Raw genomic sequence first — 13,723 nt, 5'->3', positions numbered from 1 at the left:
TGCTAAAGTAGGCCAAATGTAAATTGTAATGTTACTCGAAAGAACATAACATAGCCAGTAGGGCTGCACGATATGAGGAAAATATGCGATAAGGTTGTTGAATATCGCAATAACGATATTTCTTGCGATAAATAAACAGATATTAAAGTGTTCTCAGTTCTGCCTGTCTGCTGCTTTCAGTATTCTGCTAAAATACAAAAAAATGATTGTTGAATTTAAAACAAACGAAAGGAAATATTTTCCAAAAGGCACCACTAAAAAAGAATGACAGTATCTTTCTGAACTGTAATTTTCTGCTGATATTTTCTTTCAACTAACACTGCGTGTCTATCGCCATATGTCGGAGCCTTTAGCGATGTGTATATTGCGCCAGGTGATATTCCGATAACGATAAAAAAAACTATATTGTGCAGCCCTAATAGCAAGGAGAATAAATAACAGTAAGGGGATACTAGTAAAACTCGTTGAATCAAACAAAAATATTAAGCTTTTTTAACTTTTTTTTATAAAAATATAAATTATAGTGTGGTCTAGACCTACTCTATCTGTAAAGTGTCTTGAGATAACTCTAGTTATGATTGGATACTATAGAATAAAATTGAATTGAAACCCAATGGAGAGAATCTTTAAATCCTCTTCAACTTAATCCACTTTTATGCTACTCCTTCCACATACTTTCAGCAAGAGAAGCAGTAAAACTATTGAAAAGAAATGGGAGACAAAAACAAGCAAAGTGGCAATTAAGACAGCATTGACAGAAGAGAAGTAGGAAATAATCTTGAATTTCTCCTGCTTCCCATCTCTCAGATATGTTACACTTTCCAGATGGATGCAGTTCATCCAAGTCACGAACCCAAGTTGAGTAGAGCAGAAGGATGGCTTGATTTCCAAATCAAAAAATGACCCATCACCTGACAGCTGATGTAGCTGATTCAATCCAGCTGATGGATCAGCTGATTTCCTTCTACGCAGTCAGCTGGAAAAATCTCGTAAAGGACGCCTAATTTTAGCCGCTCCAGCCTGCCTACTCTGCTGCTTCCCGTGCAAGCCGCTTTGCACCATGCCTCCACCAGGCCCCCCAGGAAGTGTGGCCAAACATTGGATTTTCCACTTCCAGCCTGTCACATGATGCCCTCTGGCCCAAAAATACTTTTTTCCTATAGACTTATGAGACGAAAGAGACATCTGTAGATCAGAGGATACGATTTTATAAGCATCACAACCCCATGGGAAATGACTTATTTCACTATCAGAATGTAATCCATTTGGTCCGATTACATTTGGAAAGCCTAGAAGAGATGCACGATTACATCATTTAACCCTTATTAAAGTTAGCGGAGCGCTAAACAGGACGTAGCCGGCTCGGCCAGCGGAGGTCTCTGATGCACCAGGGGCGAGTCTAGGATCAGACCTTTAGGGGGGCTCAGCCCCTAATGAGAATGTGACACAGATACAGTGCCTTGCAAATGTGTTAACCTCCCTGCTAAACTAAACCTGGCACTTCATAAGTCCCACTTATAGCGACCAATTGGACACAATGTTCTCACATTCAGCAATTTCAGTTGCTTACGTTTCAATTTGGGTTCTAATCTGCACCATGACTCTACCAACTTCTTCTCTGGGGACTAAACATCAAACTAACCAACCGTCTCCTGCTCTCCCTCTGACAGATCAGATACAGACTCAGCCAAAGGCGGGGGTCTCCCACAACCTCCTCCGATTGGCCAACACTAGGTTTCTGTTAACCCTTTCCTTGACTGGGTTACAGGTGCGTAGCATTGGCGACAGAAAAACCGCATATTAAACCTGTTCCAAGCCCTTTGAACCTGTGAGTGTTTGTCCACTGACAGAAAAGTTAGCAAACTCTAACTTGAACCCCTGAAATTGATAAAAAAAATATATAAAAATAAGCTTCAGCCCCACTAAAAAGGGTCGAAAATCGCCAATGGCCTTCACTATGGAACTAGCGCCGATCATCTGGGTTATTTTTGGCTCTATGAAAGAGTCCTGCGTCACTGAGCAACTCTCATAGGATTGAACGGGGCTCTGCCTCCAACGCTGTATCCAGTTTGTGTTATACATCTATGGCCTCCACCCCAGCTCCTCTTTTAATGCGGTGTCTGACTCATCAACAGGCCCGAACGGAATCTGCTGATTATTTGACAGTGTTCAGCGTCGATTCAGAATGAAATCTGTATAAGTATATTCTGCTTGGGGTGGAGATGTGTTTTAATTCTCAGTTTAATAAAAAAAAAAAATAATCTTAAATCTGTGTGGCCCTGCTTATCAATGGTATTTCTGTTCTCACTGATGCTGGTTCTGTTCTGTACCCTAAGGCTATGTTCACACTTGGCGTCTTTTTTGACAAGCAAAAGTTTACTACTAAAAAAAAATTTTAATAAAAATAGCTGGCAGCGTCTTTTGTTGCTATAACAACAGCTACTGCAACAGTATCCTAGAGCGCTATTTGGAGCGGTGCTAACATTAGATAAAACAAAAGGAGCGAGCTAGTGAGAGGACAGAGAGAGAGAGAGCAGTGCTGCTAACGTTAGATGAAACAAAGAGAGTTTCCTGTACAGGGAGCACACAAATTTACCAATCCCACTATAGCCACGCCGAAGCTAAGACCCGCCCTTCAATAGCATTTACTGGCCAGGCGTCCATGCATACACAAAAGGCAACGTAACCCCATTGCTACAGGTCCTATCCCCTGACCAACGTTAACCACTCGAGGTCAAATGCCTAACCCCAGCCAATCGAGCTGCTTCATAGGGCGGGTCTTGGCGTCGCCATATTAGGATTCGTAAATTTGCCACCTGGTCATACCGTATAACTCGCTGTGCTATAACTCCATTTTTTCTTGTTTTTATAGAAAGGACAGGTCTGGCTACTCCGCATATTTTTCAACTTCAAAAAGACGCGGTGGCGTTTAAAAAAAGCGCTCAGGACTTTTTGAAAACACGTTTTTCCATAGAATTATCATGGAAAACAGACGCTGGCAGCTTAAAAAAAAAAAAAAAAAGAGATGCCAAGTTTGAACATAGCCCATACTGCCAAATATCTTACTGCAATTAAATTATTTCACCGACCACGAGCACTCATCTGACAGAAGAGAAACGTTTATTCAGTCGTACCTTTTCCTGTACGCACTATCCAGGAAGGTGAGGGAGCTGTCTGGCATCGGGTTGACCGGTTGACGCAGCAGCCAGTGTTTGTCCTGAAACACACAGATAAATACAGATTACGTCACAGTTTGAAAGACCAGTTATCTTGTTAAAGGAACACGCCGACTTATTGGGAATTTATCTTATTCACCGTAACCCCCAGAGTTAGATAAGTCCATACATACCCTTCTTATCTCCATGCGTGCTGTAATGCTGTCTGACGGCTCCAGCAGCATCCGGCCAGCACAGAACATGCAGGTGAATGGTTCCAGTAATCCTACTGCTCCCAATAAGTGACAAAATAACGCCAACATGTTCCTAATTACATGTTGTGATTTATAGAGTCACAGCGTGTACAAAATATAACGTAACATGAGACACAGCCGTCTTCTAACTGTAAACAAACCGGGAACTATATTCTCAGGCGGAAGAATATAGTACTTGGGCGGAGTGATATGCTTTCAGCAAGCCTGTCTGAGAATATAGTTCCCGGTTTGTTTACTGTTAGAAGACGGCTGTGTCTCATGTTATGTTGTTTTTTGTACACGCTGTGACTCTACAAATCACAACCTGTAAATAGGAACATGTTGGCGTTATTTTGTTACTTTTGGAGCAGTAGGCTAGTTGGAACCAGTTACCTGCAGGATCTGTGCTAGGCTAAGCTAATGCTGGAACCATCAGGCAGCATTAAAGCACACACGGAGATGAGAAGGGTATGTATCGACTTGTCTTACTCTGGGGGTTACGGTGAATAAGCTAAATTCCCAATATGTCGGCGTGTTCCTTTAAATAATATGCAATGTTACCCTGGACACACCTTGCCCAATTTGTCAAAGCTCCCGTCTCGAGGGGCTTTGACGTCGGCGAACTCTTTCTGGTATTGCGGGGCAGCCGTCCAGGGAGAGTGAGGAGCTGGAGGAGACAGCATCAGGAAGAACGGATGCTGAGGGCTCCGGTCATCCAGGAAGTGGAGGGACCGGTTCGTCTGGATCCACGAGGAACAAGCCGAGAGTGAATACACTACTATTGCAAAATGTTACATTTGATTACAAACACAGCAAGGGGAAGCAAAGACACAAGGCGGCTTATTAGAGCCATTGTAGATTAAAATTTATTGAAAAAAAAAATTATAATTTATATGCGCCACCTGTCTATACTTTGTATATCATATTGCACTTTTCTGCTTTTTTTGTGCACTTCTGGTTGGACGCAAACTGCATTTCGTTGTTTGTACTTGTACTCTGCACAATGACAATAAAGTTGAATCAAATCTAATCTAAGTAGTAAATCTACAAGAATAAACTAACAAATTTACTGGGGTAATGTTTTTATATTCTGAGATCAAAGTCACAAATTTACGAGGAAAAAAAAACCCAAAAATATACTGAAAGAAAATGAAAGAGAAATGGGAGACAAAAAACAAGCAACGTGTCGAAGTGTCAATCAGTCCCTCCAGAAAAACGCAATATGCGATCGCATAATTCAATGCATAATTAGCCAAAGTCTGCATATTGATACATCCCTTTTTTTTCCTCTCTTTTTCATCAAACTGCAGTTTTTGCAAATTGAGAAAATATTATGACAGTGACGTGAAGTAAGAAATAAATGGGTACCATGTCGTCTGAGTTTAAAAGTCACAAATGTTCGAGAAAAAAAAAGTCACAAATTTACTGAAAGAAAATTTTTATATAATTATTGTAATTAATAGAATTTTTTTTTAAATAAGTAAAAAAAAAAGTCACAAATTTACAAGAAAAAAACTTAAATTTACTGAAAAAAAATTATAATAACTCTTTAAAAGTTGTGTTTTTTAGTCTTAATTAGCTTTGTAGAAACTCATTTGGCAATGGTTTGAATGTAACGGATGTTCATTAATATCAAAAAGTTACGCACTAAAGATTTAACATTTCTGCATGTAGCATTTAGCTTTCCATTGGTAGTAACTGTCACCAGCATTATTTAGCGGTTTAGCCACACTGACTGAGAATAATCACATATCTTATTAGCCTCAAATCTCAGTGTGAAAGTCTCGATTAACCTGCTCTACACAACAGCTTATCTGCTTCTCTCCTGATGTAACAAAGGGAGCCTCGGTCCAGTCTATCGCCTGGAGCCAACGGCCGTCTAACAGGATCTTTTTAAAGACATAGCAGGGGAACAAATCAGAGATCAGGTTTTTTGGAAGCATTGTTGGTGAAACCAACTACAGTACATAACAAATCTTTCGGCATAGTGTTGTTCATTTAAAGTAAAAGTTTACAGATATGTTCAACTGTGTCTACGGAAAACCCCGGGAGTAGAAAGGGGCGTGGTGATGACAGCCTCCCTCGGATGCATGCTTTGGTTTATGACCGAATACCCGCAGAACTAATGACATTCCCATCAGCCTCAGCTGGACTTTGTGTTTACTGATAATTAGCAGTAGCATGGCTTAATGTTGTCCTCCAACTCTATGGAAGTGCAATACTAAAAGCAAAAGGAGTACCGTTTTAGGAATTAGGAAATGTCGTTATTTATTTACCTTTATTTAACCAGGAAGAGACTCTTTTTCAAGAGTGTCCTGACCAAGACAGGCAGCAGTACAACCACACATACATACAACTGACTCAGCAAATCCCTCAAAGTCTACCGCAATCCTCCAAGTCAATTAAAAATTCTCTTAAAAGCGACCAATGAGACCAGCTCATTAACTTTCATGGATTTCTGGATCCGTTTCCCCCCCCAGCTCAGTTCTAACCTTTGGAACAGACAGAGAACAAGATCCTGGGAACAAAGATTGTGAGTCCGGTTACTACTTACACCGATATAGGTCAGAAGGTAGGATGGTAGACCTAGAAGTAGTAGAAGTAGACCTAAAATAGCCTTGTCGTTACGGCCTTTGCGGCTGATAAAAGTACAAACATTACTGCAGGTCATTACTGCAGGTGATAAGAGAAAGTTCAGCTCTCATAAACTGGATTTACACCAGACAAGTGTAAACGGCAGACGACAGGAGCACAAGATGCACAAAGCACGGCTTCATTCCAACGTCACTAAAATATGAATGTAAATACTGAAATGACATGTTTGCTAGCAGTTCTCGTACACCATATATAATCGGTCGATGAATAACCCTTTCACGCTGCTGACTGGCACGTAAAGACGACATATATTACCGTGACAGCAGCTGATTCAGACAGTTTGGAGGTGAACGGCCTTTTTTCTTCCCATAAATTCTTCCCATAAATGTCCCTAAAGATGTCCTCATGTGTGAAATACTGCTGATCACAGGCTCCGTACAGTATATGCAGTAAAGCCATTGCACTCAGGACTTACTATGAGGTCTGTGAAGTAGTCCTTCTCATAACTGTCTCCGTGCTTTTCTTCTTTGCCGTTGACGGAGAGCGTGTAGTTGTAGTACTGCGAGTTCCCCACCTGTAATATATGAACGGCAAAAGCTAGGACAAGAGAAATACTTGGAAATATAATGTATTTGTGTGTGTGTGTGCGTGTGTGTGTGTGCACGCACGTGCGCCCGAGTGTATGGTTACAAGTGAGTGTGAGTGAGAGAAAGTGTGTGTGTGTGAGTGAGAGTGTGTGTGCGTGCATGCCTAAGTGAATGAGTGTGTGTGTGTGTGAGAGAGAGAGAGAGAGAGAGAGAGAGAGAGTGAGTGTGCGTGTGTGTATGTGTGTTAGAAAGTGAGTGTGCATGTGTGTGTATGTGAGAGAGTGAGTGAGAGTGTGTGTGTGTGTGTTTGTGTGTGTGTGAGTGTGTGTGCGTGCATGCCTAAGTGTGTATGAGAGAGTTAGTGAGTGAGAGTATGTGTGAGTGTGAGTGTGTGTGTGTGTGTGTGTGTGCGTGCCTAAGTGTGTGTGCCTGTCTGCCTAAGCGTGTGTGTGCATGCCTGTGTGTATGCGTGTGTGTGTGCATGCCTGTGTGTATGTGTATGCCTGTGTGTGTGTGTGTGTGTGTGTGTGCATGCCTGTGTGTGTGTGTGTGTGTGTGTGTGTGTGTGTGCATGCCTGTGTGTGTGTGTGTGTGTATGCCTGTGTGTGTGTGTATATGCTGTGTGTGTGTGTGTGTATGCCTGTGTGTGTGTGTGTGTGTGTGTGTGTGTGTGCCTGTGTGTGTGTGTGTGTGTGTGTGTGTGTGTGTGTGTGTGTGTGTATGCCTGTGTGTGTGTGTGTGTGTGTGTGTGTGCCTGTGTGTGTGTGTGTGTGTGTATGCCTGTGTGTGTGTATGACTGTGTGTGTGTGTGTGTGTGTGTGTGTGTGTGTGTGTGTGTGTGTGTGTGTGTGTGTGTGTGTGTGTGTGTGTGTGTGTGTGTGTGTGTGTGTGTGTGTGTGTGTGTGTGTGTGTGTGTGTGTGTGTGTGTGTGTGTGTGTGTGTGTGTGTGTGTGTGTGTGTGTGTGTGTCTCACCAGTGCATGCCACTGGTCCCAGCCAGGTGGAACAAAGCCAACGTCTCCGTCTTTCTTCCCGTACTGATGGACAGAAAAAAAAAAAAAAAAAAAAAAAAAGTAAGTCACGGCCTTTACAAGTTCTGTAGTCTATATGGACGACTGTTCATTTACGGGATAGTTCCAGCGCCGCCGAAAGTTCCACCAGATGTCTCTCACTTTCCGCTTTCTTTGTCTAAACTTTGAACTCCGGTCGGATCGAGCAACGTTACCCGGAATCTCTGAGCAAAGTTACACGCTGAAAATGTCACGTTTTAAAGAAAATGTGGATCGTGCGACAAGGCAGGCCTGCTTGATCCTTTCAGGGAATGATTGTAAAGATTTAAAAAAGAATATGTTTATGGCATTTCCTCTCTAAACTGGGACGTTTTGGGATCGACTGGTGGGATTGCTGTGGACAAAATACACTGGTAAGAGCAGATGAGGTTTAACCATGTATCCAGGTAATTTAAATAGCTCACGTTGCTGTATTGTGTCAACAGTTAACTTCATTAAATACCGTATGTGGCGTTTTCTTTCGCGGGGTGCAAATGTTCCACCAAAACAAGGTGAAAGGTGGAAACGATAAATCAGGACACCTCTTATGTGTAAACTGACAAAAGTGCAAATCACCTTGACTCAACAGTGACACAACTTATGTTTATGAAGTGCACTTTTGTTCAAACCTGGTTGAGATATTTGCCAGCGAAGAAGGTCTGGTACTTCTGTTTGTTGAGGTAGAACGGGAAGGCGGTGGACTCGGGGCCTTTCTGCCACTGAAGGCTGGAGCAGTTCCCCGACAGCGAGTTGTTCCTCACCTCGTGGTTGTGGGGGTACTGACCCGTCAAAATGCTGCTCCTGCTGGGGCAGCACAGCGGCGTGACCGTAAACTGCACCGGAGGAGGAGGAAGCGAGAGAGCGGCGATAGAGGAAGATAACAGAAAGGGGGAAGGGGGGGGAGGAAAAAGAAAAAGATGACAAAAGACAAGCGTGACAGCGGAGAGGAGGATGTGTAACTCGTCCAGTTTTAACATTTTAAAAACACGTGAAGTCATAGCGGTGAGGAGGAGGAAACACTCAGGTCCTTTTACTTCACAAAATGTACTTAAGCAGTAAAAGTAATCGTTTTTTTTTTCTTTCCTGGGAGAAAGAAAGCTTCTGACACACATTTTAAAATCCTTTTTTTGGTGAAAGATTTTGGAGAAAGAGTTTTTAATGACATTATCTCAGAAGTTAGGAACAGAAATCACTCTTTGGAGGAGCTTCTTACATCTAATGTGACAAGAAAACATGATAGATAGATAGATAGATAGATAGATAGATAGATAGATAGATAGATAGATAGATAGATAGATAGATAGATAGATAGATAGATAGATAGATAGATAGATAGATAGATAGATAGATAGATAGATAGATAGATAGATAGATAGATAGATAGATTTTCCTTCGGGATGAATAAAGTATTTAATTTTTTGTAAGGGGTCAAAAGCCAAAAAGGTTTTACAAAAATTCTTGTGTTTAATGTAAAATCTTATTTTGAAAAGTAACAAGTAACTTAAGCTGTCAAACTAATACAGTGCTGGCAAAAGTACAATATTTAACTCTGAGATGTAGCAGACTAGAAGTAGAAAGTGGCATGAAACGGAAAGTACAAGAAGTACCTCATAACTAAATTGACTTCCAACCACTAAAAGTGGCTTAACAAATACGGTACGTAGAGCTGGTTCTTCCACTAAAATCCCATCATAGTAACGATGATAAGGATGACAAGATGTCTGCCCTTTCCAATAACCCCCTCCACCCTTTCCTGAAGCTTGTCTCCGCTCAGCAGAACACCTTCTGTGTGACATTTTTAGATATTAAAACTGAAGCATCGGTGATCAATCTGAGGGAGATGATGAACGGGAGAGGAGAGAGCTATTTAAACCACACCATGTGAGACGTTTAGAGGGGAAATTACACAACTCGTCTGTTCATGTGTCAACATGTGAAGCATACCAAGCCAAAAAGGTTGGTTTAACCTTTAACCGTGTTAATAATTTAGTGCAAAATTAGGGCTGCACAATAAATCTTTTTTTTCCATCGTCAGGGTGATATAAACTTGTGCAATAAACACAGCTCAACAGACTGCGACATATCACGAATGACCCTCAAGATATTTTCTTTTAAATAGCTAGAGGAGTATCAGGAGAAAACTGCAGTTTAAAAATGTTAAAACTATCATTCTGCTTTTATTGCTGACTTTTGTGTTCAGTTTAATGTTAAATTAGCCTTGGAAAGGATTTCCTTTTTTTTTTTTTTTTAATCCAACAAGCAATATGTTGAATTTAAGCAGAATACAGAAAGCAGCAGAACTTATTACACTTTGATATGTGTATTTATAAATAAAGCAGTGGTTCCTCTATGTAGATTTTGTAGTGGCGGCCCGCCCACGGCACAATTTCTGCCGCCACGGTATCAGCAATAGGGCTGACGCACAATGTAGTCGCAGTTGCCTTTTAAAATGATCCTGCCGACATAATGCTGCCGCTCACATTGCAATTTAACAACAAGTAGAACTATTCAGAGGTTATTGGGCCTGTCCAGTTTAAAGGTCCCATGACATGGCACTCTTTGGATCCTTTACCCAGGGCTATCACCATTTCTAGCCACCGGGGGACCATAGGCAGGCTGGGGGAACGCATATTAATGTTAAAAAACCTCATAAAGTGACATTTTCATGCCATGGGACCTTTAACTCCACGTACTGTTGTGTTGATGGAGTTTATTGTCAAAACGTTCGCTTTCTTCCGAGTCGACTATTAAACCAACAGCTCCACCAAAAACGTCACCGCGGTGGGTCCGTTCTAATTGGACAACGTTCAACTTGTCAGTTCTGTAAGCTCATCGTCCTGATATCACACATCTGGAAACATTAAAACGGACCTGCCCCTACTGCTAAAAAAAATCCTAAAAGGACAATATTTCTCTCGGAGTTGTAGTAGAGTAGAAGTATAAAGTAGCAGAATATGGAAATAATCAGGTACAAGTACCTAAACATTGAAAAGAGGAACAGTATGGGAGTAAATACATGAGTTTACTTTCCGCCACAGAGTAAAAGTACTCACAGCGTTAAGAAATGTTGCTCCTGCGTCTCCTATTAAGGCTTTAGTTTTCTTCATGGGGGTCTGCAGAACAGAAACAAGAACAGACAGACGTGAAAACTGACACAAGAATGGCCCTGTAAATAATAATAATAATAATAAATTACCACTTATGGAGACATTATGAACTTTTCATCCTTAATTAATCCCTCCTAATTTAATGGAGCCTTCTTTTTATTCATTGTGTAATAGCTCTGGTTTTGTCATGTTTGTGCCTACATCTGCTCTACATCTGCCCTCTTTGGATAAATAAAGTGTTAGGCTGTCTTGAAACAGGTTGCAGATTCACTTTCTGCTGATTTACTAAATTGATAAATCGACTTTCGGCGGTCAAAAAGGCTTCCAGCATTGACAGCTGACAGCACACAAACAACATGAGAGGGCAGTAGCTTCTTAAATCTATATAAAAAAGTCCCATGACATGGTGCTCTTTGGATGCTTTTATATAGACCTTAGTGGTCCCCTAATACTGTATCTGAAGTCTCTTTTATATAGACCTTAGTGGTCCCCTAATACTGTATCTGAAGTCTCTTTTATATAGACCTTAGTGGTCCCCTAATACTGTATCTGAAGTCTCTTTTATATAGACCTTAGTGGTCCCCTAATACTGTATCTGAAGTCTCTTTTATATAGACCTTAGTGGTCCCCTGTATCTGAACTTTTATATATCTGAAGTCTCTTTTTTTATAGACCTTAGTGGTCCCCTAATACTGTATCTGAAGTCTGTTTCCTGAAATTCAGCCTTGGTGCAGAATTACAGCCACTAGAGCCAGTCCCACAATGAGCTTTCCTTAGGATGTACCATTTCTGTGTCTGTAGCTATTGAGGAGGAGAGGGGGGGGGGGGGCAAGGTGGAGGGTGGGGGTGTAGAAATACCTTTCTAAAAAAGAAGCAATACAACCCATAAAATTTACTTTTGCACTTGCTAAAAAGTGATCGCTGCCCCTACTTTGTGTTTACAAGGTTATTTCTTAAATGTATTCATGAGGCTTATATCTGACCGATTGTAGCCCACCCAGTACTTTTTACCTGTTAGAATACCTAAAACAACCAATAAAATTTTGAAAAAAAAACTTTTGCACTTGCCAAAAAGTGACTGAAGCTCCTACCATTTCACTGAAATGGTATTTATGCCACAAAATTACTTGATTTCATGAATTGGGCTTACATCTGACAGATTATAGCCCACACTGAACTTCTTTCCTGTTGTCTACCTCTTTCCATATAGGCTCAAGTAAGTTGTGTACGTAGGCTATTTAAACACGCTTCCCGCGGACGGCATGTGATCACTTTTTGACACGACACCTAAATGGTTTAACTCACCATCCCCCCCAGAAGAACATCCTGGTCGTCGGCGAGGATGAGGATGATGTTGCTCGGTTTGGTAGCGGCGGCGGCGGAACACCTGACGCAGCAGGTGAGCAGCAGCAGCAGCAGCAGCGTGGGCAGCGTCACGGCTGCACGGTGACCTCTCTGCCGGGCTCTAGTAGTCGCTCCAGATCCGCTCCTCAAACCTGCCATGAGTCCACGGCTCCACCGGGCCTCCTGCTGCAACACACACACACACAAACACCGGTGCACAACTGATTGTCTGACTGGTTTCGTTTCCTGCTCGGGGGGTTAGATGTGTGAAACGAGTGGCTGGACAGTGTGACACAGAAGTTTGAGGAAGTGGAGTCAGGTTGATGGTGGTCATATGATCAGACTGAGTGGGAGGAGTAAAGACCGAGAACACATTGTACGAGTTTTAACTACATCTGTAGCCTACTAGTTCAGTTAGTTTATTTTATTTGCAGAAACAAAGATATAAAGTAGGTCTAAAACAACACATTTTAAAAAGCAATTTTTCCAGTTCTTTTTTTTTTTTTTTTTAATACAGCATTCCAACAAATACAACAACAACCCCCCCCCCCCCCCCACCCCACCCTAAAACACCTCACCACAAACAGATTCGCCTTAGTTGCACTTACAAGTAGTCGCCCATATAAGATGTATTGGGAATGTTAGGAAGAAACGAAATTAACCTGCCAACAATACCAAAATACAAGGTACAATTATTCAATAACATACCACATGCACACAAAAAAAAATAAATGACCAAAACAAAATACCATAGATGCCTCTATTGTTTCAATTTACGGTCTCTTTTCTTCCTTCATAAAATGATCAATATTTGCCCCATTTTTTGTCTATATAAGGTCTATATAAAAGTCTCTTTTATATAGACCTTAGTGGTCCCCTAATACTGTATCTGAAGTCTCTTTTATATAGACCTTAGTGGTCCCCTAATACTGTATCTGAACTCTCTTTTATATAGACCTTAGTGGTCCCCCAATACTGTATCTGAACTCTCTTTTATATAGACCTTAGTGGTCCCCTAATACTGTATCTGAAGTCTCTTTTATATAGACCTTAGTGGTCCCCTAATACTGTATCTGAAGTCTCTTTAATATAGACCTTAGTGGTCCCCTAATACTGTATCTGAAGTCTCTTTTATATAGGCCTTAGTGGTCCCCTAATACTGTATCTGAAGTCTCTTTTATATAGACCTTAGTGGTCCCCTAATACTGTATCTGAAGTCTCTTTTATATAGACCTTAGTGGTCCCCTAATACTGTATCTGTAATACAGAAAAAGACAAGGCAAACAAATCAAAACCTCTTTACTAACTTTTACTTTTTAACTAACTAAAAAGAAAGGGATGGATGCTCAGTTAATATGGATGCAATAGTACCATTTAATACATTCATTTTATATTCTATTCCATGGAGCCCCTGTAGTATCTGGACTTCTAACAGACTTTTTATAAACTTTGTCTTAAGATTTTGGTAACAAAGAAACTCGTATGACCTTTAGCCTACATTCGCTGGACACTTCTCTGAAAACATCTGGAAAGCGTTATCAGTGGATCACTAGAATTAGGGATGCCCTTGTTGGCTTGGTTCCAAAAGGATGATGGCCATTGGTCAAAGTATTGTTTCCTCCCCCATCTATGT

At 41.2% G+C, this 13,723-nt stretch overlaps 1 protein-coding gene across 1 annotated transcript in view; it reads right to left on the bottom strand.

Moving 5' to 3' along the window:
• Positions 1-12,426, bottom strand: part of gnsb (glucosamine (N-acetyl)-6-sulfatase (Sanfilippo disease IIID), b) — a 25,481-nt gene extending 13,055 nt beyond the window's left edge. Inside the window, exons 1-7 of the mRNA XM_028602144.1 lie at positions 12,052-12,426; positions 10,693-10,752; positions 8,269-8,472; positions 7,565-7,627; positions 6,480-6,578; positions 3,982-4,149; positions 3,135-3,217 (exon numbers count right to left, since the gene is read on the bottom strand). Coding sequence (XP_028457945.1) covers positions 3,135-3,217; positions 3,982-4,149; positions 6,480-6,578; positions 7,565-7,627; positions 8,269-8,472; positions 10,693-10,752; positions 12,052-12,249 — 875 coding nt within the window. The 5' untranslated portion in view covers positions 12,250-12,426. The remainder of the gene's footprint in view (positions 1-3,134; positions 3,218-3,981; positions 4,150-6,479; positions 6,579-7,564; positions 7,628-8,268; positions 8,473-10,692; positions 10,753-12,051) is intronic.
• Between the last annotated feature and the right edge of the window lie 1,297 nt (positions 12,427-13,723).

This window comes from Perca flavescens, chromosome 16 (assembly GCF_004354835.1).
Source record: "Perca flavescens isolate YP-PL-M2 chromosome 16, PFLA_1.0, whole genome shotgun sequence".
In the NCBI taxonomy this organism is placed as follows: Eukaryota; Metazoa; Chordata; class Actinopteri; order Perciformes; family Percidae; genus Perca; species Perca flavescens.
Note: the sequence above shows the minus strand (reverse complement) of the source record. Positions and strands in the feature narration are given on the sequence as shown.